The sequence below is a fragment of the Ambystoma mexicanum genome, chromosome 2q, assembly GCF_040938575.1.
Source record: "Ambystoma mexicanum isolate Mex_15411 chromosome 2q, UKY_AmexF1_1, whole genome shotgun sequence".
NCBI classification, from domain to species: Eukaryota; Metazoa; Chordata; class Amphibia; order Caudata; family Ambystomatidae; genus Ambystoma; species Ambystoma mexicanum.
The window spans coordinates 937,932,115-937,959,536 of NC_090924.1; the positions used below are offsets into that span (position 1 = coordinate 937,932,115).

At 45.8% G+C, this 27,422-nt stretch overlaps 1 protein-coding gene across 1 annotated transcript in view; it reads right to left on the reverse strand.

Moving 5' to 3' along the window:
- CPVL (carboxypeptidase vitellogenic like) overlaps window positions 1-27,422 on the reverse strand; it is a 1,072,295-nt gene that overhangs the window by 441,417 nt on the left and 603,456 nt on the right. The window contains exon 11 of the mRNA XM_069648246.1: window positions 12,452-12,625. Within this exon, the coding sequence (XP_069504347.1) occupies window positions 12,452-12,625 (174 nt within the window). The remainder of the gene's footprint in view (window positions 1-12,451; window positions 12,626-27,422) is intronic.

The window sequence follows — 27,422 nt, forward strand, 5'->3', positions numbered from 1 at the left end:
GAGCCACGCTGCCAAGTTCGAGTGAGGTTGAGGGTGCACTGTTAATCCCCCATGTTGAGTGAGTAAGTTGGTCTGGCACAGGAGTTTGATGGGATTGTACATCGCCAGTTTGCGCAGATATGGATATCATGGCGGTCTTGCCCACATAGGAGCAGCTAGGATGAGCGTCACTTGTTCCTTGTAAATCCTGTTCACCACCTTGTTCATAAAAGGAGTAAGGGGAACTTGGTCGCGAAGTCTGGGCATGGTTTGTTTTCGCATTTAGCAAGCAGTTCTAGTATGGGGTAACCCCACTGAGAGAAGAGGTTATCTACGACCCCTGTATCTAGTTGGCATTCATGTTCTTCTGGTAGGGGATCTCTGCTCAGTGAGTCGGCAAGAGTGTTGAATTCCCCTGTAACGTGTTGAGAGGATAGGAATATCTTCCGTCTGAGTGTCCACCTCCAAATTTGTTGTGCTAGTTTGGACAGATTTGGAGAATGTGTGCCCTCCTGTTTGTTGATGTAACAAAAAAACCCCAAAGAAAAAAATAAATAAATAAATAAAAAAATCGCTGTAGTGTGTAAAGACTGGAGGCGGGTGTCTGTACTTCCGCTCTCTATATGGTAGAGGAGAGGCACAGAGGACCCCAGCCAAGATTCTCTATTATTGGTAACGTAGTCGAGCAATCAAGGCCTAGCTTCTCAGGAGTTGATGCAGGCTGGTTCTTAGGTACAGTGTAGTCCCCGAACCCCGACAAAGGAATGTCCGCCTGCTGTATTACTGAAAACACAGTCTTTATATAATTAATATTCAAAGGTATGTACACGATCACAATAACACACTTTGTACTCGGAAATCAACAATGATAAATATATACAATTCTAAAATGGTACCACCAATGTTATCAAATCTCATTAAAGTGCATCAACTGTACAGATTAAAATGTCACGCAGATCAATAACAAGGACACCACCAATAGAGAGGAAAGAACGCAAGATGGTTGAAACAATAGGCAGAATACTGGCCCCTACCACTAGGCACAGTTCTGTGTGGAGATCCCCCCCCCCCACCTGGGCAACCTGTAAAATAAAGATATATAGCACAAGCCCAGTCCATATATTGTTCACTAGCCTTATTCCCTCCTATTAATGTTTTACCCCCCAAATGTACCTGGTGGAGTAGAGTTCTTCGAAGACGGGTCGAGGGATCCTTCTTGAGTGGCTACCTTTAAAGCAGGAGCCACGGATCGTCGAGAGGCGTCGAAGATGGTGAACTCGGTGGCGATGAGAAGTTAAAGGGTGCCGAGACCCCGATATCGATCCAGGCGGTGCTCGTCAGCGACATCCTGCGAGGATGAGGTGTGCGGGGCACCTCGGTGATGGATTGTTCAGGACCGCAAAGAGTTTCAGAAGAACTGTGGCCCAGCAAGGGCGTCGAGTCGAAGTCTTTGTGGCCTTCAGGTGGCGGGAAACCCACCGGCGGATTCTCCTCGGCGCGTTGGTCGTCCTAGACTTTCTCCGGCGGGACAAAGCGGTCGACATTGCGGACAAGGGAGTCCTTGGATTCAAATGTTCTTAGGCAAAGGAGCGGGCGGCTCCGGTCGTCGGCGGCACGGCGTCAAGTGGTCCCCACGGCTGGGCAACACAACTTCGACGGGCCTCCAGCGGTTATACAAACATGCAAACCCTGGTCGACGGCACTAGACTTCAACAGCGGCGAAGTCTGGGTGCTTTGCTTCGTTCTCCTCAGCGGTCCCGTCTCGGGTCGGCAGACTTTCGAGGGTCTGACTTCCAGGGAGCTTCGGCGAAGGTTAGCGGTGCTCGATGGTCCCTCGGAGCACGGGAAGAGGGCGCCTTACCAGGTCCTCTCTCGGATCAGTCTTCGACGAATTCGGCAGCTTTCAGATCAGGTCAAAGCAAATGCAACAGCAAGTCTTCTTCCAGCCGGGCGTCGAGGATCAGCAGTTCCAGTTACTCTTAAAGTGTAGAGACAGCTTCTGGACAATTTCCAGTGGTGAGAGGTCCCCAGATATACTATCTTGTCTCTCATCCACACTGCTGGGTCACTCTCAGCAGCCAATCATACAGAAGGGCATTCATGCAGTCATTCAGCCAATCAGGCACACAGTGCATTCAGGCCATCCTCCTCCCTCTCAGACACTCACAACAAGGAATGTGGATTGGGACAAGTACCCAGCCATTCAACACTACACACTGCATTCAGGCCAGTTTCGGACAGGGCTGTCTCAGTCTTTGTCTCTCATACCAGAAACCAGACAGCCACAACAAGAAGTGCATATTGGTCACACACTCCATTCACCCAGGTCCCACCCACAGGGCGTACCCAAAACATACAGTCACTGGGAAGGCTCCAGTCAGTCTGGAATGGACTTCACAACACCACCATATATGGAACTTCCACCCAACAGCCAGTCAGGGGGAAGGGACAGAGTAAGGGCTTCTCAGGACTTTGGGAAAACAAGTTAACAGGTAATAGAAAGCAAGAGGCCACAGGGGCCATCTTGTTTTCCATTAGGAATCAACTGATTCCAATGGTAGGGCCGGGGTATCCCAAAATGGAGGATACTCAGCGCACCTGTCAATTTCAGCATGGAGCTGCCACCAGCCCATACCCTGCTCTGCGGGCCACCCACAGGTGCCCAATAACATACACTAGGGGCACAGGGTTGTACCCCCACCCATGGGTGCCGTAAGGCTATCTCACGGGTCTGTTCACCAAACCAAAAGAGAGCTGCACCGCCAGGAGTCCCACATGAACTCCTGCGCAGAAAACATGACAGAACACATGATAAAAAGGCAGTAAAGGACAAGGATACGGAGGCCCTGCCCCTCTGATGCATTTCCAGCATCACATAGTGCTGTCGGTGAGGGCTTGTACCGACTGGTTTGTTAGGTGTATGTCGAATGCCTGAAGGGCCTTGAATACTGCCAGTAGTTCCAGCAGATTGATGTGGTTCTGCGCAGTGGCACGAGTCCACAAACCTTGTGCTGTGTGATAACGGTGGTGAGCTCCTCACCCGGCGAGTGATGTATGTGTCATAACTATTGCTTGCACTTCTGGATCAGGGAAGGGTTTCCCCCTTCAACAGATTTTCCCTTGACCACCAGCGAAGGTTTTATACCAGTGTTGGCAAAACAACCACTAGATCGTCCCACTGACCGTTTGCCTGAGACCACTGTTTCGTCAACCATCCCTGAATGGGGCGCATGCGCAGGCGTGCATGCGGTACCAGGTAAATGCAAGGTGCCATTATGCCTAGCAGATGCATAGCTTTGCGTACGCTCATCTGGCGGCCGGCCTGAGTTATTTGCAGTAACATATTTTGGACTCTTTCCTCTGACGGGAAGACTAACTCCTCTCTTGAGTCTATTGCAGCTCCTAAGGACTGTATGGTTGTGCTTGGCACTAAGCTCGATATTTTTTCATTTATTGAGAAGCACAATTGAAATAGAAGGTTGATAGTTCTTTGAATGTGTTTCTTCAAGTGTTTCTTTTGACACAGGGGATGGTTCCGGGGTCCCTGGATTAGCTCTACACAATAACTGCCCGCCACAGTGGGTAGCACCCATTTGTCAGAGGTGATTCCCTCCCATGCTTGGGTGAAGTTTGAAATACGGACTCCTACTGGAGAGGCATGGGAGGTCCCCTGAAGCGGTAGTCCTTGTTTTGGAGGTATGGCTCCACCTCTAGAATTGAAGAAACTACCCCAGCTGCAAGATTGGCGCTGTCCCCTTTGGTAACTTTTTGAGGCATGGCCTAGATCGTTACCCCAGTGCAATCCATGATTCTGTCCGTAGCCTGAGCTCCTCTGTGAATTTTGTCCACGCAATTGCCGAAAATAATTATTACTACCTCTTTGGCCTGTGGGTTTATTTGTAAGCTGGCCCAAAGATTTTGAGGTGTTGTATTCATCCTTTGCGGATTTCAGGGCATCTTCAACAGCCTTTCCGTAGAGGACGTTGGGCTCAATAAGCATATTAAGAAGCGTAGCTCCAGTCTCCTGCTTGAAGCCGGACTGGCGTAGCCACGCATGGCGCTTGATTGTACTTTTTGCAATAATTCTGGCCGCATTGTCAGCGGCATCTAAATTATTCTTCAGAATGCAGTGCTCTGCCTTCTGCAGCTTCCAAGGCCAATTGCGTTTTAAGGGGTTTAGGAGCTGATGACAATAATGCAGTTTGCGATTCTAAGAAGTGGCTACTATCCACCCCATTGTGTATAGATTTTTGCTCTCTTTATCCAGTGGAGCCTCCGAAGAGGCCAAGGGTGTCCCTTGTCGCTTTCTTGTTGTTACAACAAGAGAGTCTGGTTTGAACTGTCCCCCGATAGAGAGGGTCTATGGGGGCATGGCGGAAGAGCTTTTCGATGCGTGGATTAACTGCCCGCGTCTGGTTAGGTGTTTCCAGAGAAGGCTTGATTCTCCTCGGGATAGATTGGAGGAAGGGAATGAACTGTGTGACTGCTTTCTTTTCCCCCAGAATATCCTCAACAAAGTCTTTGTCTTGTTGAGTTTCCTGCATCTTTATCTGAAAGTGCGCATCTGCTTAAATTAGCATATCATATTTTAGTGGCTGGTTGTCTTTTGGGGAATCTTCTACTGGGGGATCTAGGGTGGCATGGGAGGCTATGTTATACATATCTTCCGCCTCATCGCCATAGTCCTGTTCTCTGCCCTTCTGAGCTGTGTAGATGTCTTCAGTTTCGGTATCTGGGTCATACAGATCATTGAAGGGCGGGTCCTGCTGGGATGGAATTGCCAGAGTATCAGGACAAGACCTCTTAGGAGGGGGCTGAGGAGTAGATGCATCTGCAAGGGTTTGAGAAGTAGAGGCAGCTGCAGTGGGAGGGGTGGTTTGAAAGCTTTGGAAAGAATCTGGGTTTTTAATCGAAAATATTTGCCATTAAAGTCATCCTTCTCATGGCTCTCAATGTCTTTGCATGTCCATGGAGCAGAGCTTGGTATGGACATTGGGTCTAATGGAAGTACCTGACCTTGAGGTGTGACTGGGACCTGAGGTGAGGGCTATCCCTTCTTTAATGCTGCTCACTGAGGATGTGAATCCTTTTCCCTGTGGGGTGTAGGAGACCTTTCCATCTGGTGGGTAGGGGTTTTTGAAGAGTGTATCTTGGACTCTTTACCCTTAAGGAGGCTTTTGGGGATGTGTTTAACCAGGTGGGCTATTCCCGGTTGTTTCAAGCTTTTAGCCGTTTTCGACATGGCATGTCGAACCCCGGCTGTGGAGTGACCCGACGTCTTGTCTATCGACGTGCAACATTTTGGGAATGGATTTATGCACAGTGTCTGCTGTCTTTTGAAAGTCGGGGCCTGTCGTGTGGCGATCAGGACCTCGAGCGCCCAGAGGACAGGGTTTCTGTGGACCTCTCCCAAGACGCTGTGTGTGGGCTCTTGGTCGTACGCCCTTGGCTGTGTGTTTAGTGGTAGGGGCAGTGTGAGCGCGGATGTCGCCGGGGGTCATCCCCATACCAAGGCTGCCGGCCTGTCTGTTGGGTCGGGGGTTTGCGCTTGGGAAACCAACGTTTCCCTGTCGCCTTTACAGTCTGAAAACGCAGCGTTGCTGCTATCGCTGTAGGTTCCATCCACGACCATGGCGGCCTGGGCCTGCATGGCGGGGCGGGCCCAGCGCTTAGTTTTACGGTCCTTTAACATCTTAAGTTTGAAGAGCCTGCAGGCTCGACAACTCTCCTCCAAGTGATCCCGTTGTAGGCAAATGTTGCACACCAGGTGCTTGTCGACACAGGGGAATGTTTTGTGGCAACTTGGGCAGAATTTGAAAGGGGTTCTATCCATAGTTAAACGAAATGGCAGCTAGGCGAAGATCATGTATGAAAAGGGGTAAATACATTCTCCAATGTCCTCCCCCTCTCTCCGTACTGTCTGGGCCAAAGCGGCCCTCCAAGGCTGAAAGGATCCGTCAATGGAAGTCTTATTCGACGGCCAATCCCTTCACCGCTGTCGCAGATGTTATCGATAGTCGGTGAGCGAAAGGTAGAAAGGATAGGAAGAGTAAACTAACTCTATTTTGAGTAATCAATGGCGTTATGCCGAAATCAGAACTCTGTGATTTAGCGTCCGTTTACAATGGCAGAAAAAAACAATCTGAGGGACCACGGCACGTGAAGGACCATGGGTACAGTGGACGTCACGCTAGGGATAGTATTAGTGGCAAGCCCTGTCGACACCCCTTTTCAAATTTCGAAAACAACAACTGGAATACTCTGCAGCTTCCACTAGATGTCGGCCTATGCACAGAATGTGATCTAAGCAGATTCCACAAGCCTCAGAAATTGTCTTTATATACCTTGATTTCTACAAAATAAAAGAAGAAATTGTAACAATTAATTGAGTTTGTCCTTTATGAGAAGGAATTGGTGTTGAACATGTATAATTAATTTAATGCAATGAGAGTCTGTATATGCCCCTGTGCATATAAATTTTGTACTGTTCCGAGAGTTAATGACTTAGAGCTGTGAAAGCGCTACTGGTGTGAATTAAAATGGCTAAACCTTCAGCCACTCGATTTATAAGCACTATGCGTGTACCTCACTGAGGTACTGTTCAAACTAAGCATTGATAAAGTCAACAGTTTTGGCTTGTGTATAAGTATTAGGCATTTTCCAGGCACTGCTGTTATATGCCCAGGTACTTGCACCATTTTGCAGCTGTTACCATTGACAGACAGTTTATAGCACTTCCACTACAGTAGTGCCTAGCAAATAAAGCCAAAACGGTTTGCATTGCCAATGCTTGTTTATTTAATGCCGGAACCTATTTTCTGTCACCTTGTCAACCTGTACAAGAGGTGTGCCATTGCAGAGTTATCAGAAGCAGTCAGCAGCAATTTGTACACACCTTTTAAACACATTCGCCTTTGTGGCACCTCAAGTGAAGGATATTACCCACAAGAGGACAGCAAACAACAGAGGAGTGGAAGCATTTCTTTTGATCCCTCCCTGTGCTTGTAACATATATTTCATGCTTTCCTATCGCCTTATCTTCCACTTGCACTTTTTCTTTCCTCTGGAAGACTAAGGTCTGCATACCCCTGGCAGAGAGACACTATGCCACACCACAGACACACCTACACACTCTGAAACTACTGCAGTGGTGATTTGGCAAAGAATAGAAGCATATTATCCTGGCCAATCCAAACCTAGCAAGGCTGGGGGGTGGGGGTGAGTTGTGGGGAGGGACCTATACTCCACTGCACATACCACTATATTGTTGATTCTGTATTCTAAATCGAATAGTTGAATTTAAAGTGTGGGAAGCTACTGCTGCAAGGACTACCAAAACAGACTCAAGGTCCCCTCACGAGTCTGACTCTGAAGCGTACATGAAAGGATTTGTGGTCAGTCCACTGTGCACAACCCATCAAATTTCCTCTTTGAAACAAATGTATACAACTTGTGATTAATATGCTCTACAAATGACTAATTAACCCCTACTGGGCTTTGATAGGTTGTGCGCAGCAGACAGACCACACATCCTTTCATACAAGCATATTATCACAACATAGCCTGAGGTTTCCCCTATACAGCCCAAATACTGGTAACACAGCAAACCGGTGTTGCACCAAGAGCCCTGAAGAAAAGTAGCGCTAAGACATCACTCGCCATATCGGGGAGATGCACTGCATCTTTCTGAGACGAGAAGCAGCATTCCTGTTGTAAGGTGTAGAGCTTATGAGAGCAATAACTACCAATCATAAAAGAAGTGTAGCACATGGAAGCAGGAGAAAGCAAGCTCATCCTGCCTACTATCCAATGAAAAGACAGACATGGGGTGTCGGGGAAAGGTTTACAAATGTGGGTTTGAAAAAAGTAAAACCTATTTGTGCTTAGCTTATAGTCCAAGAACCTTGAACAGAGCTATAAAGGCTAATGAGGACTTAAGCATAGGTTACCGTGTGAAACCGTAAATGTATAGTGCCTCCTTTGTGATTAAGAATGGCCTAAGCCTAGCCGCTCTATGAGGAAAACCGTGTTGCAAAGTTCCAATTTTGGATCGACTTTGCCACCATTTTAAGATTCATCCACCATTTTCATTTCTGTTCGTACGGTTCTCGGTTCTAAAATGGTGGACTGTGTTTTCAGCTTGCAACCAAGTCTCCTGACCTTGGAGTCCTGTTAATGATCAGGCTGTCCGAGACCCAACTGTAGACTACATAAAGAGACCTTGCACTCCATATGAACTGTCATCCAAGTATTGCCTGTGCACATAAGACTCATCCTTGTATAAGCATTGGGACAATGAAGAACAAACCTCGAGTGTATACTCAGGCCGAACTGCATTGTGCAGAAATGTAGAACAAGGCTTACCGCGGTATCCGAAAACATACACCACCATTGTGCCTTCATGGAAACGCAAACCTGTGTAATCCTTTGCATATTATTGTATAAGCTGTATGTGAACTAGGCACAAACTCTAGACCATGAATTATTAACATGTAGAGAGGCTGGACAATATTACTCGAAATTGTATAAAAGCACAAATGTTTCAGCACTTTCTCACCTCTTTTTGTCAGGCTGGTATACGTTGCGGGGTGTTGAGAGCCAGATAGCTATCTGTGTGTTTCTTTGTAAACTGTACAGAATAAAAGATCTGTGAATCTTTTCAACCCGTGATTGGTGCATTTCATTTGTAGTACTCAGCCTCAATATTTTCTTGTTCTTACAACCGGATTTAGCATATTAGGTCCATTACAGACCAACTATATGCAAGTAAGTCTTGGTCCTGCTACCAATGGGAGCAATCTAGTTTGACCTACAAGGCAATGCCTTCAGCGTAGAAACATGCACATTCATTTGGTACTGCACATACGGGATGTAGAAGCACAGTTAGGGCTGAACTGCTCTTTTTGGAGTGGACCAATACAGATTTGCCAATGTCTTTTTCAATCCACAAAGGAGTGGAAAGCTACCCAGAGGAATTGACAGTACGTACGGTTGATGTCAGGTTTTCCATTCATTACTTTTTTTTATTGGGATTGAGCTATAGCAAGATATATGCAGTTCAGAAATCCATAGATGGGAGAAGCAGGTGGGGTGCTGTGGCTCCTTGTTGTAAGGGTATCAAATGAAAAACTATCCCCAATAACAAGGGGTACAACTCAGATGGTGAGTGCCAAGATAAACCCTTGATAACAGATGGGAGATGCTACTGATGACAAAGAGCATTGACACGGTTTAGAACTTGCAGTTTCAAGTGCAGTTACAAGCAGGGACATTTTTTACTTTGGCAGGCAGTGATCTTCCTACAATAAAAATAAAAGCGGACTAATAAGGTACTTCATAGGTGGCAGAAAGGGGAAATGCCAAAAGGTGCTCCTTACATGGACGTAACTAACACAAACATGAAACCTGCCGAGAAAGATGTGTTCACTAGGGCAGTCGTGTCAGCTTGTGAACTAGATACAATCTAGAACAGTTCTTTGAGACTATCGTGTCTGTAATGCGCATTCTACCCAACCCTAGTCCTTATAGCCCATTCTGCGAAACCTCAAACAACAAGATGCCACAGGAGCAATTATAGAATTAACTCTGCAATGAACACGTAGTTGTCAAAGTATAGAGATGAGCGGGGACATCATGGCTGATCTGCAACACAATTTGCATAACATTTTATATATGTTGATCAGCTACTTTAGAAGTTTCCGGTAGCTTTCACCCCCAAACAAGCACCTAAGTCCTCTAAACCCACAAGATTTCTATTTACTTATGGCTTTTCATGCCTATAGCACGATCTGTAAGATAAACCTGTATCCTTTACCTTGCGTTAATGAGCTAGTGAGCCCACCCCTGTCTCTGTACAAGGTTACATGTCTGTAACGTTTGTCCATGAAAGTATAGCGTTTTGAGGTTTGCCCTTTGAGACGCCTATTTAGAGTACATTGCAGGTCTGCCAAGCTATGCCACTCTATTTGCTCCATTTTAATAGACATCCTCCACCCCAACTACTGTCAGTCAGAAACATAAGAGTCGTGTTCCAACCTATCATTGAAGTAGAAAGAATGTCGAGAACTGCACATTTCCAATGGAGAAACATCATTGGCTCAAGTGCAACACAAGGAGGTCCTGTTTGTTGGTAATAGCCCACCTAGAACTCTGGCCGAGCATGCTAATAGTTCCCCCAATATGGTAGGAAGCTTCAACAAGCCCAAAACAGAGCAGTCATATTAGCCCTAGGCCGAGAGTGCAGGGAATACAGCCGTGATACAGAATTTCAAGTTGAAAGCCACTAGCTAGCCTTATAAAGTGACTTGCCACATCAAATCTACACATGCACATAACGCACCATTTTCTAACTCGCCAAGAGTAAATTATCACTAGACAATGGCTAGTGGAGAGTTAAAACTTTGCACCCTGGACTATAAAACCCTGTGGAGGAAAATAGGGAAATTAAAATGTTATGTAATCCCTGTGAGAGGCACTGTAGTATTAAAGTGATTAGGCCTTGTAACCCATCATGTTTAAACAGTGTTTCTTGCTTATGCGAGGCAGAGACTTTAGGATGTACTGCGTATGTCTTTGCAAAGAAAGCCCTTCAACATGCTTGTTGGAATGCTCACTTTCTCATCCATCGTATCCGATGAGTGTCCCTTTTGGCATATGCAAGCAGAATCTAGGCTCCTGCTTTCTTAAGAAAAGAGGTACAGGCGAGCAGAAGTCATATTGCTAACCCTCTTGCTTGCCTCAAAGCGTATGGAAATCTTTAAGGAGTGTGGGGTACTTGAATAGCCGAGTTAAGGGAGGGTGACCCCACTGATAACACTGGTTTAGATAAAAGAGCACAGCCGGTGTCAAAGGCTGATATGAGGATTTGTTCTTTGCTAGCAGGATGAATTTAGTATGCAAATTTGACCTGTTAGGACCAACACATATTCAAAAGCATGCATCCTGTTGGGAACAGGCTTCGAGGGAAAGAGAAGCTCAGAATTTGGTGTCTTGTGTTGCAATTGGATTTGTGCTGTCACTGCTTTCTACTAATAAAGTGTTCACCAGTCGTGAGTGATCCTTTTTCCTCAAAAAGATTGGTGCAGTTATACATCAGATTCCTGCTGCTCGGCGGCCAGGTTCAGGGGCCCGTTTACCGGTGATCCTGTGTGCCTAAGAGAGACAATTTCATCAGAGGGGTGAACCGGCAGATGGCCAGAGCAGGCGTGGAAGAAAGCTGACGGGAAAATCGGTGAACACAGGTAATTGTGTCAAAGTACTGTCATTCCTGTTATGGTCGGGCCTGAAACGGGGGCAGAGGGGCAGTGTTTAACGTTTGTCTCTGGAATGAAGAAAACCAAAATTGAATATTCTGAAATCTGGTACAATTAAACGGGGATACAGGAGGGAAAGTACCCTGCCTATAGGACTATTTACCTGAATAAGGAAGTCAGGAAAGTGGTTGGCCACCACAGTGTAAAAGCAGTGCATTTATGCTCCTTACTGACGAAAGAGAACATGAGACTGTGGTACCAGTCAGAGTAGTGTAGGACTGATCAGGAATTAGGCTGAATGTGCTCTGGTTGAGTGTGAATAATTTATTTGGGATGGGAAACCCATGATTGTCATGTCTTAACCCATACCACATAACTAGAAACCCAAAATGTGCAACTCGGTTTGTGATCCAGCTTTTCTTTCACACTCTTCTCCATCTAGTAGGAGAGCAGTAATACGCTGTGTTCTACCTATTATACGTCGCGTCTGTGACACCCATTTGTGTCTCTAAAAAAGCCGAATATCCCTCTGCATTGTGGGTAGCATAATGGGGGTTAGAGAATGTGCACCAGCAGTCACCTGAATCTGACCAACAGCTGTGGGTGATTCTGAAATCTCTATACTGGGGGAAGAACAGAGGCTGGGTGTGATACCAGACCCTCTGGATAGACGTGGCAGAGCAGTTAAACTGATGCCGGCCACGAGATTAGATAGCGTCCCTATGCAGCATTTTCTGATTCAGGGTTACCACAGGCCCTAGTGTCTCAGAGAAAACGTAACCATCCCACTACAAACGTACAGTGTGTGTGATCTAGCGAAGTACTTTGAAGGAGTACGTTTACATGTGTGAGTGAGGTCATTTCAAATTAAACTGATTGGATACAGTGATACTGGGGAAGAGGTATCTTCCTACTGCTCTCTCGGCTCTATCAAACTTTTCCAGTACAGCTCTGAATACGAAAACCTATGCGCCAATCCTTCTAATGGCACAGAAAAGATGTTTTCTAAAAACAAGAGACACCTTCTCCTACAATGCATTGCATTCATGTGTATTATGTTGAGAGCGAATCGGGTTAAAAAGCAGACACAAATGTGAGTATAAACCCCCACTACAGTTTGCGTACCCAGTTTTTAAGCAGCACAACGAGGAAGTACAACGTTCTATGATGGTTTGAATCATCCAAAGAGACACCAAGTTAATGAGTGGGTGGCCCCATACCTTATAATTATCCATCAGGACAGCTAACCAGGGCTTGATGGTCTTCATCACATCGGACATCAAGTGCTTCTCCACCTCTGAGCCATCATTGAAGGTTAAGTTACCGACATGAATCGACTTCCTCACTTCTGAGAGCGACAGCAAGCTGCCAAAATATTGCTGGTCAGATGGCTCCTTTAAAAAAAAAAAAAAAGACAGTAACAATTCACATTTAAAGTTCTGCAAGATTTTTTGAGTTTATAATACACTGCGAATATAATTTTAAAAAGTTTAATTTGCAAAGTAGGTTCAACATAGTAAGAACGCTCTTCATTCACGAAACACATCAATGTCCTCTGAAATACTGATGCAATTGGAAGTCAAATTGCATCCGATCGATACCCAATAAAAAGGATTACATTTTTATATAGAACTTCATGTCAGATTCATCCAGATTCTAAGTACAGTAAAAAAGTTTAATTATTACCAAATTTAATAGTACTCAATTTATGAGCCTGGAAAGAATTTGGACTTGTGAAGTGCAGTTTCTCCCCATGTTCAAGATGAGGTCACAAATTCTGAGCTCCAAACAGAGGACAAAAGAAATCAAAGTACACAGGAACCTTTGAAACAAATCTGCAACAACCATAGCCTTTTCGTCCACAGTGCATACTTACAGAGGACACAAATTCAATATTTCGACAGGCACAACTAAAATGTAAAAAGGCCAGATCAAACTCCTTGCAAAACATGAACACAAACTCAATGCAGGCAGCCCCATAATATAACTCATACTCGTATTCTGAGGAGGTGCAATCACTCTCCCTACCTGTAACATCATTGCAATTGCTGCCTAGGAAGCAGCGCACCAACTTTTAGGTTGTGAGGTTTGCTCGCTAAACTGACCACGTCTATGAACCTTGATATTTCAAAGTGTACTCCCTTATGAGCTGAAAAGATGCCAACAGGTCGACCTATCCATACTTACACATATCCTGTTTAACATCTTTGCAAATAGTGTATTTTTACTAGCACTAATGCAATTATGTACAAAGCCTTGCGGCTACACCGGTTCCTGTTGGAGCACTCGTCACAACCACATGCACGCATAAAATCATGGGTAGGTGATCTATCCAGTCACTGCTCGTGAGACTAAAAGGTCCCATGCGAGTGAGGAAGTGACAGTGACTTAGCAGCCACAAGTCTCTGTGTGCGATTCTCTATAGGGACCACTGCCTCATGTTACTGCCATGCAACGACATAAGAGGTGATGAGTTGTCGCACCCCTCGACCCGCAACCCCCTGCCCCCCCGCCCGAGGTTTAAATCTCATATGTGTAGGGAGCCTGCATCAGGAAGTCCAAAGCAAATGTCTCTCTGTGTCCAAAACCTAAGCTTGCCCTCACAGCTATTTGTTTACAATGTGTAGGGATGTCGGAGTCAAAACAAGAAGTGTTCAAAAAAAGTTCAGGGCTTCTTCCAGCTCCTAGCTTGGAAAGGGTTTTTCCCTTCCCCAAGCTCTTCTGGTTTGGTTACCTTTCACCAGGTTCAGTTCCTTAACTTCAGTTCACACCAAATATATTTTATATTCAATTACAAGCTTCTTTGCAGGTATTTTAAGTGTCTTTTACATAAGTAGGTGCCCTCTGTCTAGGTGCAGATGTCGGACTACATGGTCCACCCATTACAGGTCACGCAACCAACGCACCCGTCTTGCCTCTTCCCCCTGGTATACACGTTGCCACTGTTTCAGCTCTACAGTGGTACTTGACTTATTCCCATTTCACATCCTCATGATGTTTTACAATTGCTTGTATTGCCACTATTCACTTGTTGCACATTTATATCTTTCTATGGCTCTTGTCAATACTTGTTCTCTCAATTTACACAGTTCCTTTATAGCTTAGGAGTTCACAAAACTGCTTTAATTCAGATCAGTTTTCAACAGTACTTGTTTTCATTCAATTCGGTATTCAATAAGTGCCTTTTTTTATTGCTTTCATTCTCTTACTCTTGGCAAGGCTTACAACCTGCTCTCGGCACTTGACAAAGCTTGCTTAAACTCACATTTTCATGTAATTCACCCTGGGGTTTCGCTCGGCTCCAGATTAGCCTTTCTTTCAACTCTTTTACAGTTCTGTTTTCTTAGCAGTTTCATGTCATTATGATTATCAAAGTATTCAGTAATTTGACTGAGTTCAGACTTGACCGGCATTCATATTGCCCAAACGGTCTCTCACTCACTTGGAAGTGAGCCGATCGGCAGCCACCACGCAGTCTACACCTCAGCATCCCTGAGTCACTCATGCTTCTCTGATTCGCTGGGTACGCTGTCTCCAGGTGCTCTTCTGCACGACAGCAGGCTTGCTGTGGCTGTCGCTTCTCCCGGCTCAGCGTGCCTCTCCTCCAAGATCTCTGCCGCCTCTGCTGTATAAGAGCGAGTCTCACGGACTCCAGGAAGTATGCAGACCAGCTCGACTACCAGAAACCTCAAATGCTCCTACCCTGATCAGCTTCCGCTGCAACGACTGCAGCTCGTCGGCACTTTGGGCATGCATCTCTCTGGCTTCACTGCCAGCTTCTCCAGGAAGCGTTCCACTGAGGATTTTTTTATAACGTCTGCTTGGCTTCAGGTGTAGGCAATATTCATTACATAACGATCTTGGTACTAGGCATTCCTCTTCCCAGTACCAGGGTTGTGTTTATAAGGAAAAGATGTTTGTGAAAACCATGGGAGAAATTGAAAAAAAGCCCATAAAAGGTATGGGGTGCATTGGACTCCTGGTGAAAGGGACATGGGGGATACAGTGTTTCACCGAAGGGTGCCTCGTCTCCACTCCCCAGGTGGTCTCCACCCAGATACTCCTCCCACCTCGCATATCCACCTTAAGGGTCAGTATCCGAAAGTGCCAGCCTTTCCCCTGGCCACCTGGGGAAAGGACATATTGGGGAAAGTAGTGAGGATGCCCTCAGATTCCTCACACTGCCAAATGCTGCCCAAGATGATTACTCCAATTCAGCACCACCTGCTTTATCTGCATACTTTCAACCTCAAGTAAATTATGAGAGTTCCCACCTGCGTCCAGCGCGGCATAGACCTGGTGAATCCTTCTATACATTCCATGACAGATTGCGCTGCATCGGCCAATCACAAGAGCCGACTGTTGAAAATAACCATATCAATGTGTAGCTCATACAAGGCTGTGCCTCTGTGACACATTGAAGGGCATACTGAGTGAGCCTTGCACATCACTACAGAAGATACTAGAAATGGTGCAAACCATGATCTCGCTGACTCATGTGCAGAGGCCGTAGACAGAGCAACTGACAAATCGCCTTTGGAATGAGCACAGGCCCTCAATCACACCCAGATTGTCCAGCGAGGCAAGCCAATATCCCCTAAGAAGGATCACCGCCCTGACAATGCCTACAAGTAACACCCCTAGAGACAAACCGAAACACCTGTTGCATGTGCTCACACTGGGGAGGGAATACACACAAACTACAAGAGTTCCTTGACAAGGTTACACATGTCAGAACTGTAATCAGTTGAAACCCTGTCCAAGATGTGCCAATATTGGCCTGCCACCAAAAAGTGGAATCCCCAAATGTCTGCCAATGTACACCTGTAGACAAATGTTATCAACTGACTCAGTCCTCAACTACAACCAACCGAGTTGCACATCTTTGAATATTGGAAGAAAATTCCTTTAAGAAGGGTCTTAATGCCGGACATATTACATGGAGTTCACAACATAATTCAGTATTTGCTCTCGAGGTTGGTAATGACATGTTCTTCATCTGCAAATTGGCAAATTTGCCAGACCTTTAATTTGACGTTCCAGTTGTACGAGTCGGAACTGGAGGACCTGCTCATTGAATACAAGGCCATGTTCTCAGGAGTAGGGTGTTTGAAATGAAAACCAATCAAATTACATATGAACTTCACAATTGCGCTAGTTTGCCTATGGCGCCACACCACATTCAATAGGAGTCCCAAGGTAGGAGAACAAGAGAACCTAGAAAAGGCTGAGATTAACAAAAAGGGTGTTGATATGTGTTAAACTATGAGAGAACGACAACACACCAATAATTGAAGACATCACTGCAGACCCCAGAAGTGCCCAAGTTATCTCAAAGCTCGACCTGAAGTGTGGATATCACATGTTGAAGCTCGACAACGCACAGATCGAGCACCACTTTTTCCATGCAGGTAGGACTCTGCAGGTAGAAGCGGCTTTGTTTGACATATTATCGCTGCCAAAGTGTTCCACAATGCCATACAAGCACTCCTGCTGGCATCAAAGGTGACCGCAGCACAAGTGATGATTTTCTGGTATAGTCAACCAATGAAGAGGATCACCTTCACCACTTAAGAGCTGCATTCCAAACTCTCCACGAAGATGGGTTCACATTAAGGCAGGCTTGAAATCAAAATGGCAAATGTCCGCATCCATAGAAAGTAAAGGACTATCAATTGGACAATTGCCCAATGTCAGCCTCAAACTGTGCATCTTCCTGGTGATGGCAAAATATTGAGGATGTTTACTAAAAAAAGCTATCCATCCTCACTGAACTGCTCACGGACCTGACTAAGGCAAACGTACCATGGGAATAGACAGATTAACCTCCAAAAGCATTCTATAGAACAGAAGATGCCCCGTCAAAATAACCATGGCATACTTCAACATGAATAAGAATACGAAACTTGTACTTGATGCCAGCCCCTGTTGCCTAGTTGCTGTACTGGCACACCGCAATGTTGCTGCCAAACCACATACAGTGGAGTATTGTAGCCCCTGATTTCCGGCACAGGTCTGGGTAAGGGTGTACACCTCCCTCACCCCAGACCAGGGACAGTCCCCATGGGAACCACCACCACAGACCAGCTGGATAGGGAGGGGCACTGCACTTGTACATAATAAAATTGCTATTAAGAGATGGGCCACACCCAGAGTACTTAAGTGACTAATGGACACAGATACCAGAGTGGATTTTATAGTGAGCCCAATGGGGACCCCTAGTCATTTATAAAAATGTTATTCTCTTTAAAACATTTCCTGTCACCTTTGGAATGGTCCCCTGGCGCGAGTTCCAAATGAATGTGGATCTGCTACGTCAGCCCACCATTCCTTGAAGGAGTCTCTGGGACCAATAGGGTGAGTTTGACACAGCAGACACATTCACCAATTCCAGGTACCAACGTCATGGAGTGTGAGGCCACAGGATGGCCTCTGTGTGGGGTCCCATGTTGCTAGGCAGCCTCAGGCCAGCCGCTGCATCCTCCCACTGCCTCACGCCAGGGTACGTCCTCTCGATACATTCCCAATGTCCTACATCTACTTAACTGTCCAACTTAACATTCCCTCTATACCATTATCCCCCACTTAATATTTACACTAAACATTCATTGCTCAAATATATATACATTAATATATATTTAAAGACAAACAATGACATAGTGCCTATAATACATATATTATGTAACAATGAAGGTGCCTGCTGCAGTCAACACCCCTTTTACGGTACCTTTAGGGCCGTCTCTGGTGGCTCTGTCCCTTCTGTGGCTGGCTGTAGGGACCTGGCCCCAATTCTTTCTTCGGTGGGGAGGAGGCCCATATCCCACATGGTGCCGCTCATCGCCCTGCCCCCACTCCAATTATTGTTACTAGGAGGTTTGCTGTGCGTGTGGATGTCTGCCCGCAGTCACTGCCGCAGCTTTTTCCATCTTCAGGTTGAGACCCATAGGCTTGGGGGTCCACTCACACTCACTGTGGCACCTGCAGCTTATTTGAAGTATTCTGGGAAGCTCATTTGCTTTGGGGCTGCCCATTCCACCACCATGGCTCTGCTATGCCATCTGACCTGCAGGCGGCGTCCCCTGTGCCATGTGGAGGCCACTGCACTCAGCGCCATCTTAAGTTCAGGCTACGTCCCCATGACAACGTGGATGCCGCTGTTGTCACTGCCATGCACCAACATAGCCTGTTGCTCTTCTTGACCTGACCCCTCTGTAACACATCGTAGAGATGCAGGCGTGGGGCTGCTGGACTTCACCTGGGTTGCTTGCTGCATTGTGGAAGCCCAGGACTTTTCTTCATCCGGGCTGTCTGACAGAGCAGCCTGGGACTTTGTGTATCCCGTTCTTCACCGTGCGCGCCTGCAGACTCACTGCTCTTCACCTCCAAGGCCACCACCTGGCTCATGCGGTCCAGAAGGACGGACCTCGAGGGTCACAACGTTGGCAGACTGGGGGCACGGCCGGGCAGCCACCCTCATGCAGCCCAGACTGAGCTGTTCCTTTTTGTATTTTAACCGGGCGGCCCCACGCATGCCACCCAGGCTCTTTGTGATTCCTGGGCCCATCTGTTCTGGTCAAAGGGCTGGCAGACAACCACCACGGCCCGGGGTAGCCGTGCTGCCCCTGCTAAGCAATTCCAACTTAAAAACACACACCCACACAAACACAACGAAAAACATACTACATTTAATAAAATACTGTGATTAACCCTGGTGTATTGTATTGTTGCGTCGTATTGTATTGTTTATTTATATAGTGCCTAATACACAGAGCTCTTGAAAAACTGAGATAATAGTCTGCACAGACAGAGTAAGTGCATGAAAAACATTTAACAGTATGGAGTATAGCAAATAGGCCTAACAGCGATTCTGCAATTTTAACAGTACAATTAGGGGTGAAGGTAGAGGAGAACAGACCGACGATCTTCTGGCATGGCGAGTGCGGATTGAGAGAGGGTCACAGGGAGGGGAGGGTCAAGTGCATCTGGTCGGTTGAGACTGGAGTAAGTGCAGAGAGAGCCACTCTCTAGGGCTAATTTCTCAGTGTGTTGAGTGTGGGTGAGGTGTACGATCCGGGGGCAAGTGCGAGAGAGGACTGGCAGGATTGCCGGGAACAAGTGAGACTCTTAGGTACACCAGGCGGCCAGGCAGCATGCTAGGTAGAGGGAAACAGAAGGAAGAGGAGTAGAGGAAGGTTGAGGAGTTTCTGGAATTTCAGGAGATCCGGCTCAAGACATATGGCGGCAGGGAGGCTATTCCAGAGGGGGGCACCTGCTGAGGATAAGGATCTCCAACCAAATTTCTTCTTTGAGAACCGTCTCACTCACCGAAGGTCGGCAGTAGATGAGCGCAGGGATTGTGAGGAACAGGCAGCGCTGAAGGTAGGTGGGACCCAGGCCCCAGGAAGCCTTGTGAACAATGCAAAGAGTCTTTCATTTGATTCTTGCTGTTAGGCAGAAACCTGTGCAGTTCCCTTAGGGACCACTGCAAAAGATTTAAGACTACAGGTGTTAGCAGTAAACCCACTTGGTAGCAGTCTGTACCACCCAGATTTACCTGGTAGCTGTGGCTGAGCAGTCAGACTTCCCTCAAGAAGAGTTAGGCAGTATGCAAAGTATACTCAATAGGCACTCAGATACAATAATACAAGCAAACACTGACCAGAGCTTTGGGATCAAAGTATATCATTATTTATTTATAAACACACAGTTCAAATACTCCAGCACTCTTATTGTAAAATATTCTAAACACAATTACTATTATGATATATACACCCCTTTTTCCCTTATTAGAAAATCACAGTAAGACCACTTATTTTCATACAGAGGTGAGCGCTTAACTAGATTGCGCTATATTAAGGTTGTAAAAAAGGGAGGGAAAAAGACAGAATATGCAGGATTACACCACTCTACGATTCAGGAACACTATTAGCAAGGCAGAGAGCAAAAAGTCACTGGTGAGCCAAAGTCCAAAGGCTGGGCCCACTCTTAGAGAGAGCGGAGCACAAATGCGCCCAAGATCACACAGTTACGCTAGGCTTAGAAAGTCTTGCAGAGGGTTCAGAAAAGAGTTGAGAGGCTTAGAAATGTTTAGCCAGGGTGTCCCAGGCTAACCCAGGTTCGAAAGCCGGGGGCTAAATCTACCCCGTACAGTCGGTTGCAAGGGAAGCCAGGCGGGACACGGTACCTTAAGTGGGAAGGATCCTCCAGCGGTGGCAGTTGTTCCTGGTAGTGGTTGCAAGTTGCGGCGTCATCCAGGGGAAGAGAAGATCTCGACGTGGAGGAAAGATGCAGGTCGTTGCACTACCAGGACAGAAACCAGCCGCGGAGTTTTCCGGTAGGGTGGTACCTTTATCTCGCGGTCGTGGTAAAACGTGGTATCTTTATCTTGCGATCGTAGTAAAACGTGGTATCCCGGTTGCCGGGGTGCTTAGCACAGGCAAGGCGGCCACGAGATACGTCGGGAAAGCGAAAAGACGGTGAAACTGGTTAGCCCCACCAGTCAAAGGAAGAAGACTCTCCGGCGGGAGATCTCCTCCGTCGTTGGGAAAAGTGGTGAGACGGTCCAGCAGGGCTCCACCGGTCGTGGTGTCGTGGCAGGTCGGCTCAGCTTCTCCCTCGTCGGATTCTTAGGTCCTGTGGCGACTTCTGAAGTTCCAGTCCCCAAAGCCCTGCTTTTATGCAGCAAACCCCCATTCACTCAGCCTAGCTGTCACTCAAACATGCTAAGTGGGCCAATCAGGACGGAGTGCGACTTGAGTTGCCTAGACAACTCAGTCCAGGGTGCCTAAATTCCCCTCCACCCCTCCTAAGTACCCCAGACATAGTGGCACCACTTTGGAGGGCTTCTGTGGAGAAGCCCGCCAAAAAGTCGAACAAAGGGCTCCACTTGGGTTGGAGTCACAGAAGAGAACACAAACGCCATTTTAGAATCAAGTTTTGGCAAAAAATACCAACAGGAGAATTAATATTAATTAAATAAAACAGCGGTATGTTCGAGGCTACCTTAAATAATTAAATAAAGATAGTAGCCTTAAACAATGGGAAATCCCATAGGAGGAAAATATTCACGGTTGAATATAAAAAGTAGTATCCACTGCCACCAGCCAAAACTCGATCAGGGGGGACGGAGACGTGCCCCCTCGACTAACAGACCCTGGGGCAATCGAATTGCCCCAGCCAGTACATCCACAATATGATGGTTTGTACGGGTTCTGTTCAGAATTTAAGACTAGTAAAGTCAATGGTGACTTTACATGCCCTGGGAGACAGTAGTCAGTCCCACGGTATTGAGTCTATACTGGGGGGTCACTATGACACCCCTGTGTTACTGCACGGAGGGTGCTGTGTAACACATCACAAAAACACATGAAACCCTATGGAGTAAAAGCCCCCATAGCCGATTAAACACATCTAGATTCAACGAAACACACTCAAATCATGTCCAAGAGTGAGGGTGAAAGAGTCTCACTCTTGGCAGGAGAAAAAAATAAACCCCAAAAATCCAGCAAAGCTGCTGGGGGACTCACTAGGTTAGGAAATTCAGCCTAAACAGAATTCTCCCTAACACTTGCAGCCACAGGGAGCCAGTGGAGGGATTTCAGCGCCAGAGAGATGTGGTCCCTGGGCTTGAGGCCAAGGAAAAGTCTTGCGGTTCTGTTCTGGATGAGTTGCAGTGGGCGCAGGGCAGAAGGGAGGTTAAGGAAGAGGCTGTCGCAATAGTCCAACCTGGAGAGACCCAGGGCTTTGGACACTGCAAGACTCTGGGGGAAAGTGAGAAAGGGTAGAGGACCTCTGAGGAGGTGTAGCTGATAGTTAGACTTTAGAGATGTCTGAAATGTGAGAGGAGAAGTAGAGTGTGGAATCAAGGGTGACCCAAGGTTTGTAGCTTCTCAGGTAGGTGCAGGGTCAAGGGAGGCCGGCCAGAGTGAAAGTGGGAAGGCAGGAGCAGGTGACCCAATGACAACGATCTCAGTCTTAGTGGTGTTGAGGCAGAGATCGATTGCAGCATACCATGATTGAATACCAGACAGTCAGATATGAGCGAGGAGGAGGAGGCAGCTGAGGGTAGCCTGAAAGATAGTGGAGTGTCATCCGCATAGCATTAGAAGATTGAGGTGAAGGTGTCAATCACCCGTGCCAGGGCAGTAATATATATGTTTAAGAACTAGGGGGATAGGTTATATCCCGGAGGAACGCCACAGGTTGAGAGAGTGATAGAGTGAAAGGCTCTGAGTTCCACCTGGGATGGGCGGTCGGAGAGGAAGGTGGTTAACCAAGCCAGAGCCTGACCTGTGATTCCCAAGGTGTCACGGAGACGTGCGATCAGGATGTTGTGGTTGACCGTGTCTAAGGTGGAGGAGAGGTCAAGGAGAACGAGGATAGATGGGATGTTAGTGTCAACATTTGAGAGCAGGTGTTCAGAAGAGCAGTTTCCGTGCCTCTGGATGCTCTAAAGCCAGATTTTATGGTTGTGGAAACAACCAATAGATTCAGTGCGTAGGGTCAGCTGAGAGATAGCCAGTTTCTCTAGGAGGTTGCCCAGGAAGGGCATATATTGTTAGTTCTAGGCTTACCCTTAAGGGACAAGCATGTACCCCATACTAGCCTGGCCCTTTGTGGGCCACAGATGTTATGCTCGCTGCACTTTCAAACTCAACGAGCAAAGGTACTCTCAGATCGAAAAGGAAGGAATAGCACTCCTTTAGGTATTCAGCATTTCTATCTATCTAATACTTATGGAAATCACTTTACAGTGTTCAAAGACCCCAAGCCACTACTTCAAGGGTCACGCCACCAATTTGAGAAGTGGCTACTGCAGCTTCAAAGATTTGACTTTGCAGCAGAATTCTGGCATGTTGATTTCTTGTCAAGGCATATTTGTGAAGCTACTGCTCAAGAGCTCCAAGAAGCTGAATGCACCAACGAGCATGTTTGCATGATCATTGAGGCTACAGCCCCATAAAGCCTCATCACACCGTAGGATAGGCGCAGAAATGCTGAAAGTTGAGTGCCTTCCGGATGCATTGAGAGCTATGAAGTTAAGAAACTGAAGAAATGTTCTCAATGGTCATGCTCACAGTACCGCATAGTTTAACTCAAGACTGTCTGCAATGAGGACCATGAGTAGAGTCCTCCAAGGCACCAGAATAATTCTACTCGACTCACCCATCAGGTTATTCAATGGATCACAAAAGTCACCAAAGGATCATCAAAACCAAAGCTGGATTCATAAAATGAGTGCTTTCCTGACATTGATATTAGGCTGAAAGCAACCATCTCCAAGTGTCTGTGTGCCAAGCATCAGAGAGAAGCTCCATTCATAGTATCCTGAGGTATAGAAAGTATGTACCTTCACAGGCTGCAGCCTGGCGTTCCCGGGCAAAGTGGAGGCGTGTGCATCTTGGCTGGATATGGGGAATGGGTCTGTCTTCTCTCAATCCACATTCCAGCCAGGGGATGTCTGTTGCTGCGCACATATGGGGCAACAGTCTGTCCATGACTGAACAGCCAGTGCGAGTTTGAATAGTGCAGATCCTTACCATTGGTGGGCAGAGGCAGAACAGTCTAAATTTGGGACAGATGGAGGAAGAGTCCTGTAGCCATTCCCGAGATTGTCAACTGGAGCCAAGAACGCAAAGAGGAGCATTGTGGTGAAGAAATGAATACTGCTGCGGAGGACTATAAGCATTGCCCACAGATAAGACGCAGTGAAGTCTGTCCTCACTTGCAACGATTGCTTTGACCCCTGTGGCTAGTGGGACGAACCAGTCTAGAAGCCTGACACCAGATGCAGCCTGAATGAGAGGTTATACACACACACACACACACACACACACACACTGACACACACACACAGTAACCAGAATGCAACTGAGCCCGGAGCCAAGAAGCAGCCCCTGGGATCACCAAACCAGTATTAGAAAAAAAGTGACTGGAGCAGTGAATGTCACCAAAAGTGTTATGTTAACAGGGTAAATTAAGTATCTACATTTTGCATCTAGGTTAACAGAAGTATGGGGCATGATTTCCAATTGCAGTTCTCATCATTCCTGATAATACCCAGGGAAATAAATCTGGGTCTGTCAAGCCAACTGAAGGAAGAGACAGGGCCATGGAAAATGGAAGTAGAGAGGAGGTGAAGCCTGATCTTTCGAGAGCCAGACGTGCATGGCCTCCCAGTGGGAGCGGTTTCAATAATGAGAGTTGTGGGTGTAGTGACCCCGAGGTGCATAAGTCAAGCTATCCCCTTGAGGTGATGAGGACTAATCTATCTGAACAGGGAAATAGCCAATCCATTCCCAGAGCCTGTGGAACAACATTTTAGCCTTTCTGGCAGACAAAACTGAAGTCACTGTGACAATTATGAAATATAACACCCATATTACTGTTAAATTAAATGGGTGCTTTAACTACCAGCTTCTGTAAGTCAAAAGGTTATATTTATAGTAATCAACATGCACTCCAATATTGACCCCCCTACTGCCAATAAGCATGCCACTTCTCATTCTTATCATGAGAATACAAAGATCACAACTTCCTTTCACTCCTCTCACACAAATACTGGAAAGCACTTTGCTTGAACCCAACAAGTGTTTAACTAATACACATTTTACCATTAGTAGCCAAACTCACCAAAAATCACCACAATGCTACAATTCCATAATGAAAATGATGTTCCTTCGGCTGACATGGCAGTCTCGGGTGGATCCAAACATGGCACAGAATCCAATCTTTAGTACGCAAATTCACCTATAACGAAAATGCCCTCGATGTTGCTATAACATCTGAGTCCACACCAGTCTGCGCACTCTGCTCCTTCAATATTAGGCTCACCCCCATGCCCACTATCCTCACTTCCAGAGGTCAGGTGCAATAGGTTTGCACTTGGCTTCTGAGCCCAAATATTTAGCTATTTAGTAAACCTATCAAGCCTTTCCTTGTCAATGCATGCGTTTCTCATTACTCACAAACCTCTAGGAGACTTGAGGAGATTTTTATTTGGACCACTTTAAACAGCCCTCTTTGAAAAACAACAATACAACTAATTTGTTTACCGGGTCCCTTGCTTACCAATCACCTTTCATGTCGGCCCAATCGCATGTATTATTGTCTATTAAATTATAACACCAATTTTTATCAAAAATATCAATTATCCAATTGTAAAATACATATCAATAAAAAACATTTCATATTTCAGACTAAATTCTAAAAATACTTTTAAAGTTGGTCAAATTTGTCCCATACACAATCTGTTTTCTAGTACATTGGTTCTTTGACACTTTATAGATAGAATAAGTTTTCATTCAAGATTGTCAACACCTGTCTGCACTGACAGGAAAACACAATAGTCTTAACTCCTTCTGATCATCCGTACAACTATCACTCATTCATTCCATCATTCAACAATCACAACACACCCACGTTTCTTTCCTTGTTACTTTACACAGTTGACTAGGAAATTCTTCAGGGATATGTACTATAACAGTTTGCTATGCATACGCCATTCTGGTCTTCTTAACATCTTTGGTCAGTGATCTTAAATTTCACTCATTCTATCTTTCTTCTGGGCCAGATCACTGGAAGGATATATGTGGAAAGCAAGTACATCAGATATGGTTTTATTAATCAACCACTCTTTTTGTAGTTTTGTTACCACAAAACAACTATTTTATTCACAGCGGAAGAGGACAATTTCTTTTAAACCTTCTTCGATTCATCATTGACATATCTCACTCTTACTGGGTAACAGATTTTGCATTAACAATTTAGAGAGTTTTTATTCTCTTTCAGTCATGAATTAAAGATTTTGTAGATTTATATATCTACCATCTCAGGCGTATTAATTGTGGGTCTATTAAAACCATCTTCTTCGGCCTTCTTACGGTCCGTTCATACCTAGGTTCAGATGATGTGAATTGTGTTATCACACTCTTCGCACGCCTGCACAGCCAATTCTAAAGAATAGCAGACGGCCAGAAGTGCTTAACTCTTAATTTCTACCTCCATTTGTTATGAGAATATTTGGATCAATATCCTAGTTTTCTCACCTGTATGCCTGATCTTCAACGCCCAGGTTCAGATTTTCTAGCCACTCTGGACAACCGGACTCCACATCAAGGTTCAGGACATATGGAATACCCGGTCTTTCTTTAGTCCCCAAGCCTCTCTTTTCATAATTTCTTTTCCTTTTTTCACTCTACAGGGTGGATAAACATAGGTATACCGGGTACTGTCATGATCCTATTTTTTCCTTCCCGACTCTTAGCTCTCCTTCACCACCCCCCCTTCCTGTTCTTATTCTGTTGGCTTACCCAAAGGTTAGAATGCAGCCAAGTACTTTTCGCGGGTCCCGATCTTCCTTTGATCCCAAAAATACCCTCTTCTGGGTTTTTGGACAAACAAAGGTATACAGAAAACTACAGTGATCCTGTTATTTTTACTCATTAGTCTCCTTACCCTCATCCTTTTTCAAGTTTCTGGGCTTATTCTATTATCTTACCAAGAAAATACACTGTAGATGTTTATTAGAATTGGCTTTGGAGGCGTGCGAAGAGTGTGATAAAACAATTCACATCATCTGACCCTAGATATGAACAGACAGTAAGAAGGCCGAAGAAGATAGAAAAGCCAAAAAATATTATTGGAAAAGGTATAGAATGAAGTATTGATTCTGCTAGTTTTAATAGACCCACAATTAGTAAGGCTGAGATGGTAGCGATGTAAATCTACACAATCTTTAATACAAGGCTGAAAGAGAATAAACACTCTAAATTGTTAATGCGAAACCTGCTCCAGTAAAAGTGAGATATGTCAATGATTAATGAATGGAAGAAGGTTCCGAAGAAATTGTCCTCTTCTGCTGTGAATAAAACAGTTGTTTTGTGCTAACAAAACTACAAAAAGTGTGGTTGATTAATAAAACCATATCTGATGCACTGTGTTCTGGCCCAGAAGATAGAAGGGAGTGAAATTTAAGATCATTGACCAAAGAGGTTAAGACCACCAGAATGGCGTATGCATAGCAAACTGTTATAGTACATACCCCTGAAGAATTTCCTAGTCAACTGTGTTAAGTAACAATGAAAGAAAAATGTCGGGTGTGTTGTGATTGTTGAATGATGGACTGAATGAGTGACAGTTGTACGGATGATCAGAAGCCGTTAAGACTATTGTGTTTTCCTGTTAATGCAA